Source organism: Vigna radiata, unplaced genomic scaffold (genome assembly GCF_000741045.1).
Source record: "Vigna radiata var. radiata cultivar VC1973A unplaced genomic scaffold, Vradiata_ver6 scaffold_408, whole genome shotgun sequence".
Taxonomy (NCBI): Eukaryota; Viridiplantae; Streptophyta; class Magnoliopsida; order Fabales; family Fabaceae; genus Vigna; species Vigna radiata.
Genome location: NW_014541810.1, coordinates 134,639 through 142,723, shown reverse-complemented (window position 1 = coordinate 142,723; position 8,085 = coordinate 134,639). Strand labels below are relative to the sequence as shown.

The window sequence follows — 8,085 nt, the reverse complement described above, 5'->3', positions numbered from 1 at the left end:
TTCTTCCATTCTTTCATTATATTTCATCTAGTTCAACCATGATTATGGTGAACTAAACTCTAGGTTGTTGGGGAACAATGTAATCTCTTAAAACTCTCTTACATCAAAATTTTTATCTTCTTTATATTCTTGCATATGCTTATCTTTATCAATTGTTGGGTTCGTTACCTTTGGTTAATGATTTTATCATTTAACTCATTCGGTAAATGTTGTTTGTCTTTATTGATACGGGAACGTACAGTAATGTCATGAACTCGGGGGAATTCCTTGATTATGGTAATACCGCCTAGGAATAGGGGTAGGACGATCAATTGTATTTTGCTTCTATTGATCATGCATTATTAATTGCTAGGGGAGGCTAGGGATAGCAAGCTGGTAATTAGTAATAGGCTATTTTCGCCAAGGAATTGGGTTAAGGGTAGACCAATAAAGTTTGCATGGCAATTTGATAAATAAGCGAATTGAATAAGAAAAGTAGATATAAGAGGGTAGATAAGATGAAATTGTAAACCCCAACAACTCCATTCATTCATAGTTTCTTTAGCCAATTGATTCATTGCATTTGCATGTTTACTTTTGTTTTTGCATTCAAAACCAAAAATTAATTTCTTCTCAAGTCTTATGCGATTGGCTTACATGAAAAGTAAGGCCTAAGAGTCCTTTGGGAAACAATACTTGGACTTACCCATTTATATTACTTGATAACGATCTGGTACACTTGTCAGGGACTTAACCATTTACCACCCAACTCTGCTACTAACCATCATCATTTGGATTCTCCAACTCCACAGCTCCATTTGGGTATACACGCTTTATTACAAAAGGTCTCGACCATTTTGATTTCAACTTCCCAGGAAATAACTTCAACCTTGAATTAAATAATACCACCTGCTTCCCTGGACTGAAAACTCTCTTTATTAGCTTCCTGTCATGATAAAATTTCACCTTCTCTTTATAACTCTTGGATGAGTCATATGCATGTAACCGCATCTCTTCAAGCTCCAACAATTGATTTCTACGTTTGCTTTGAGTTTCATGAGGATCAAAATTTAAAAATTTCAAAGCCCACAAAGCCTTATGTTCCATCTCTACTAGAAAGTTACATGCTTTCCCATATACCATCAGAAAAGGTGATAACCCCATGGAAGTCTTCATAGCTGTCCTATATGCCCAAAGAGCATCATCTAATCTATGTGACCAATCTCTTCGTGAAAAAGCAACTGCCTTCTCTAATATCCTTTTGATTTCCCTGTTAGATACTTCAGCTTGACCATTTGTTTGTGGATGATAAGGTGCAGTCACTTTATGTTTCGCCCCGTAATGTCTAAGTACCTTGGCAAGCTGAGAATTACAAAAATGAGATCCCCCATCACTGATAAGTACCCTAGGAGTTCCAAAATGTGAGAAAATTTGTCTTTTCAAGAATTTACTCACCGAGTTAGCATCATTCTTTGGACATACTAGAGCTTCAACCCTTTTACTCACATAATCAATAGCCACCAAAATATATTCATTATTAAATGATGGTGGAAAAGGCCCAACAAAGTCAATACCCCAACAATCAAAAACTTCAACTTCCAAAATACCCTGTAACGGCATCTCATGTCCTCTCGAAATAGCTCCTGTCATTTGACACTTGTCACAATTCCTAGCATGATTGTGAGCATCTTTAAACAAAGTAGGCCAATAAAATCCTGATTGAAGAATTTTTGCAGCCATTCGCTCTCCATTATAATGACCCCCCATAAGGAGATTTATGACAATGCCATAGGATTCCTTCTGCTTCTTCCTTCGTTACACATCTCCTTAAGAGATTATCTGCTCCAATCTTGAATAAATACGGATCATCCCATATAAACTGCTTAGCATCAGAATAAAACTTCTTTCTGTTACCAGTTTAATTCCTCAGGAATAACACCTGCAACTTTAAAATTAGCCATATCAGCAAACCATGGCCTCTGTTGAATGTACAAGAGAGTTTCATCTGAAAAAGACTCCCAGATTTCTTTTCCCTTGCTCGTTACTTCAGTGTTGACAAACCGAGATAAGTGATCAGCAATTAAATTTTCACTTCCCTTTTTATCACGAATCTCTACGTCAAACTCTTGTTACAAAAGCACCCACCTGATTAATCGTGGCTTTGAGTCTGGCTTTGTCAATAAGTACTTATAGCTACATGATCCATATAGATTATCACTTTAGATCCAATGAGATAAGATCCAAATTTCTCCCGTGCATAAACTATAGCTAAAAAATCTTTCTCTGTAGTAGCATAATTCAACTGAGCTTCATTTAAAACTTTACAAGCATAGTAAATAGCATGAAAAACCTTTTCTCTTCTTTGGCCCAACACAACACCTATAGCATAATCACTGACATCACACATAAGCTCAAAGTCTTTATTCCAATCTGGAACTACAATTACAGGAGCAGAAATTAAGCTTTTCTTTAAGACATCAAACTATTGCAAACATTCAGAACTCATTTCAAACGGTGTATCCTTAACAAGCAGATTACTCGATGGCTTAGCAATCTTCGAAAAATCTTTAATGAATCTCCGATAAAAACCAGCATGCCCCAAGAAACTATGAATTCCTTTCACATTTGATGGTGGTGGAAGCTTTTCAATAACCTCCACTTTTGCCTTGTCAACTTCAATCCCCCTGGCTGAAATCTTGTGTCCCAACACAATTCCTTCTGTAACCATAAAATGGCATTTCTCCTAGTTCAAAACAAGATTCGTTTGAACACACCTTTTAAGAACAACATCCAGGTTGAACAAACATCTCTGAAAAGAATCTCCAAATACTAAAAAATCTCCATGAAACTTCTATGCTTTTCTCCATAAACTCCGCAAAGATCACTTGCATACACCTTTGAAATGTAGCAGGAGCATTACACAATCCAAATGGCATTTTTCTATAAGCGAATATACCAAAAGGACATGTGTAAAGGCTATTTTTTCTTGATCTTCAGGATCCACCATAATTTGATTATATCCAGAATAGTCATCAAGGAAGCAATAGTATGCCTATCCAGTCAGTCCTTCTAGCATCTGGTCCATAAAAGCTAAAGGAAAATGATCCTTTCTGGTACTTGTATTTAATTTTCTGTAATCAATACACATCCACCACCCAGTAATTGTTCGTGTAGGAATCAGTTCATTCTTCTCATCAAGAATCATTGTCATTCTCCCTTTCTTTGGACCTACTTGCTCCAACGACTATATTTTCAAAAGTTAGTTAGGATTGACTGACTGGGTCAACTGTCATGAATGTGCATTGATTTGGTTGACTGAGGAGCCTTGTGTTGACTTTCTATTATAACTGTTTTAATACAGTCGACTAGATTAATAGACTATTCGACGGAGAATGACAGGAAAACTATAAATACAACAGAACATGATTTGTTCTGAGACTTTTGTGATCTAACATTTTCATTGTCCTGTTTCAGAGAAAGTTCTCAGTTTAGGAAGCTCCAAGAATTCCCCAAGAAGACGGTGGTGATCTTTCTTGAGAGAGATTCAGATTGAGGAGTCTTTTGCGCATACTGATTCATCAACATCTGCACAAAAGAGGTGCTTTTGGTTTGATCTTGAAGGCTTGGCATCCTGTGAAGACTGTTGTATTTGACTAAAGGCTTGGCAACCTATGAAGACTGTTGTATTTGAGGAATGGAATATGGGACTTGAATTGAGCTCATGAACTTCAGTCTATGTCCACAAATTTTGTACCCCCTTTGTTTCATTCTATCATCTCTTTTGTATCGATTTTTTGGGTAAAAAAATTTGCATGCACCCTGATATGTTTAAGGACATGGGATAAGGCGTTTTGTTTTGTTTAACAAATTTTGAAGAAGAGAGGGAAAATGAGGTGGGAAAAGGTAAAGGGCAATGGAGGACGGTGTATTTCTTCAGATGAAGAGGTTGGGCGCTAGATGACGATTGCAGTGACAGTGGACGACAACAGCCTTGGTGAACAAGCGACAAGGCGACCCATCGCGGGTCATGGTGGATCAACGTATCTCGTGAGATGAAGAGATCTAAAACCTGGTGTATCACGTGGCTATGAAATGCCACTTCAGCGTGTCACCCGGCAACACATTTAACACCGTCTACAAAATTTAACAGAAAGAGTTTTATTGATTCAATTTTACATAAAAGGATGCCCAATTGAGCTTTTTTAAAATACGGGAACCTAATTGACGCAAATATGCACAAATTGGAACCTTCAGATCAATTAAACCTACCTTATAAATGCATACAACAGTAGGTCTATTTGAACATAGCAGGAATTAGACCCCAAAAGTTCAGGAATAGAGAACCCTCTATATACAGTACTGCAAAAAATTTAAATGCATAAGTTGGCATTGCCCTTTATTTCCACAGTCAAACGCTTAAATGCGGATCGTGGTGTACATCTGATGGGTCAGTATGAGTTGCATTCCTCAACAAATAGCACCTAAAAGTTACTATAGACAGGGAGAGAGCACGAAAAAATAAGAATCAATTTTTTCTACGGACCTATTAGCCTACATCGTGTACCTTTCAATAAAGAGGTATCAACTAGAAACAGTTAACATTGTATAGATTACTTTAATGCTACTTTGTATAACGGATCATTTACTATGAATACAGGAGTAATATTGACATAAATTTTATAGAACACACTAGCAGTTCAAACCCCAATCATAAGGCTGATAAATAACCTTCAACTCAGAAGTAGCAAGTAGGTCCAACAATAATTCTGAGTCGGCGGGATGTAAGTAGGTTGACACATGCTTCAGGACCTCTACCTCATTTCTACCAAAATCTACACTAAACCTGAGTGTCAAAATGAAGAAATATAAGAATCCTAAAAGTCAAATCAATTACACTTCTACTTATTAATTATCAACCATTTCAAGTCAATCACAATAGGGAATATTGTATGTTTACATATATTCGAAGTTTTACGTAAGTATATAAATGTGTATATACAGTTCAAGGATATTGCTCGTCTTAAATACTTTGAACCAGGTCAAGTATAGAACTTGAGAAGTTACCTGTGAGCATTAATCATATTTCTTGGTCTTAAATTAACCTAAAGCACATAAATCATATTCCGAGTCTCTTAAAGAACCTACCACTTAAGGATCTTACTGGCATATGCAACCTTTGCAGTAAAATCTATTGAAAGGCCTCCGTTTCTTAAGAAATTACGTGCTGCATCCGCTAATTCTCTGTCAATGTCCCCGGGAGAATAGCACCGAAGTGAGGGTCCAGATCGAGTACCATATACCAAAGCAAAATGAATAAGGGGCTCCGGGAAAGGGAGGGCCACCTAACAAAAAAGGAGAGAAAATAAGTTAAGGGAAATACTCACATTGTTGGAAATTCTAACACTAGTTGGGCACGGTCACCAGACAATAGAGCTTTTACTTTAGGGTATTCTGTTTTCATTAGAGGTAATTTATTATCATGAAAAAATAAGAAACAACATGTTGTGACAAGATCAAGTATAAAAGTAGAATACAAGACTATGACATTAATCACTTGTGACTCATGGCAAAAGAAACTCCTCAGAGTTAAAATTTCACGAAAATTCTCAAATACACCTTTTGTTGGCAACCAAACAACATTTGCATTGCCTCTAATCCTATCTTTACGAGAGGACCAAACATATTTAGTCAAATTGACATTTCACGAGAGAAAAGTTAAGAGTACGGAGACCTCACCACTAGTTTTGTCAACTTTAGTGAATAATTGAAAGACATATTAACCGAGTCTTTAAGATGATCAAAGATCAATCATATTACAGCAAGCTGAAAACATCAGTTAGATGCTCAAATCTTTTATAATAAAAAAATATCTTTTACAATCTTTTAGAATCAAGAATATCTAGAAAATAAATGTTTTACTTTATCCTATCATATCTTTGCAATTAGAGGATATCATATCTTCTTTGTTTATTGTATTGATTTTGTTTTACCATATAAATAAAACACTTGTTTTTTCTTTAGACACATGATTTCAACTTAACGTCTCTTTGTTTCATATAGTTTAAGATTGTTTCAAAATCTATCCTAGTGAAGTTTGTTAATCATATTGTGCTTCTACAATTAGATCATCCATAAATATTTACTCCCACTACCAAATATCCAACCTTCAACATTGGGTGTGTCGGGAATCTCATATCAACTAAAGATATGATCAAATTATAGTATATAAGTATAAACATCATCTTAAAAGCCGGTTAAATTAAGCCTAAATTAAATTTTTAAGAGTAAATCACCAATTTAGTCTTATCCTAGAACAAAGTTTCCCCACAGTATATGGATATATGAATGTATATAATGTGCGGGTATAAAAATAGTGGGGTGTTCAACATAACATATGTACCTCTGAATCAGTCGATTTCACTTCCATCCTTTCTCTCTTACCCTCTAACTTCAAAAGAAATTTATATTGATACATGATTTATAAGAATATTATTGAACCTAGCCCAATATTTCAAGGTGCAAATCTTAAGTCTGTGTCTCATTAAAAAACATGCTAGTCATGTAACTACTTACTCAAGGAAAAAGAGACTTGAAGGTAGAATAAAATAGGGCTCCTAGATTACTAAGTCACTAACATTCAAATTAGTATAGGAGCTGTAAAGAGAACAAGGGCAAGTTCCAGTCTAAAGAATAAGGAAGATAAACTTTGAAGAGCCTTTTATGTAGTACTTAAATAAGGTATTGCTGTCGGTATAAAGCAAATCTAACGCCATGGGAATGCAAGCAAAGCTAGATCATGAATGAACACCTTCACTTTAAAGGTTGAACGAATATAAAATAGAACAAGGATATCTTACCCTTAAACGTTTATCTTTTGCACCGAATGGCTTCAAAAGGGTATATGGTTGTCGCTGGTTCGCCCTCAAAATTCCATTTTGAATGGCTGAAAGAGAGTAGGTGAATCCACCAATGACATATTGGAAGTCTTCAAATATTTTCCTTCTTTCGAGTGCTCCAGAAGGGTGACCCCATACCAAGGTTGCATGGATGGTCATCATATTATATAGATTAATAAAAAAAGCAAGCTTCTCTTCTCTAGACAAATCCCATACTTCCCCTCTTTGGAGCTCTTCTATTATTCTTAGATATCTAAACAAAAAAAACAGTTGTATAAATAACAGAGCTAATTCTATGTATAACATCGTTAAATCGCACTTCTGAGTAAGTAAGCCAAAAGGCATTAGAAAAACCTTGCAAACTCCTCACTTCCATGCATACTTCTGTAGTCAACATGACGTCCATCTTCAGAGGCATAGGCTTCAAACATTGCATAGGACAAAAGCCTTAGCCTCGATGCAACTTCTGTCATAGGCTTAGGTTTCACAGTAATTATCCCCCTTGGAATGTTGTAACAAAAAGATGCCACAGTTGGATCGTCATCATAAAACCGATATAGGTGATTACCATCCTCAAATAGATTCTCACTAAAGCAAAACAAAACAATTGAACATGTCAGAATTTTCATTTCTTTTGTTTAAAATAAAACAGAAAGTATAAACACCAAATGGAGTAGTACTTGGACTCACTCAAAAACATGCTGAAAGAAGAGTTTGCTGGCAAGTTTTCGTGCAAACTCAACAGCCTATACCAGCAGACAAGAATAAGGAAGATAGAAAAGGCATTCTGAAGATAGAAATTCTGAAATGGTATTAAATGAGCTTGATAAACAACAGATATGCTCGACCATGTGATCGTTAGTAAAGGAAGACTAAAATTCAAAACAGACGGTTGCTATAGAAAAAGCTTTTGAACAGGATGCATGTCACCAATATTAAAAGATGAATTCGTTAATTGTATTAACCTAAAACTCATAATGCATTTGCATGCATCTCTAACTTCCATATTATATAGACACACGTCAAACAAATGGCAACTTCTGTTAAAGTGTAATGCAAATTCTAGAAGAATGGAGAAGCTCCTAGGAAAAAAGAGTTAGAATGTAAATTGGGCCTAAAAGATAAAAGCCCAAGACTAGAGAAGGCCCAAAACTAAAGAGGGTCCAAAATAGAATTCTAGAAATATCCTATCTAGAAGGATTCTAGAATG

At 35.6% G+C, this 8,085-nt stretch overlaps 2 protein-coding genes across 2 annotated transcripts in view; both read right to left on the bottom strand.

Moving 5' to 3' along the window:
- Positions 1-756: 756 nt before the first annotated feature.
- LOC106778323 lies at positions 757-1,940 on the bottom strand. The gene is made up of 2 exons (XM_014666269.1): positions 1,894-1,940; positions 757-1,384 (listed from the first exon to the last, which is right to left on the bottom strand). Exons 1-2 carry the CDS (start codon positions 1,938-1,940, stop codon positions 757-759), a joined length of 675 nt encoding a protein of 224 aa, XP_014521755.1.
- A 2,250-nt stretch (positions 1,941-4,190) lies between these two features.
- The window catches only part of LOC106778324, a 14,052-nt gene continuing 10,157 nt past the window's right edge, over positions 4,191-8,085 (bottom strand). Inside the window, exons 4-8 of the mRNA XM_014666270.2 lie at positions 7,566-7,621; positions 7,230-7,463; positions 6,837-7,128; positions 5,125-5,321; positions 4,191-4,822 (exon numbers count right to left, since the gene is read on the bottom strand). Coding sequence (XP_014521756.1) covers positions 4,669-4,822; positions 5,125-5,321; positions 6,837-7,128; positions 7,230-7,463; positions 7,566-7,621 — 933 coding nt within the window. The 3' untranslated portion in view covers positions 4,191-4,668. The remainder of the gene's footprint in view (positions 4,823-5,124; positions 5,322-6,836; positions 7,129-7,229; positions 7,464-7,565; positions 7,622-8,085) is intronic.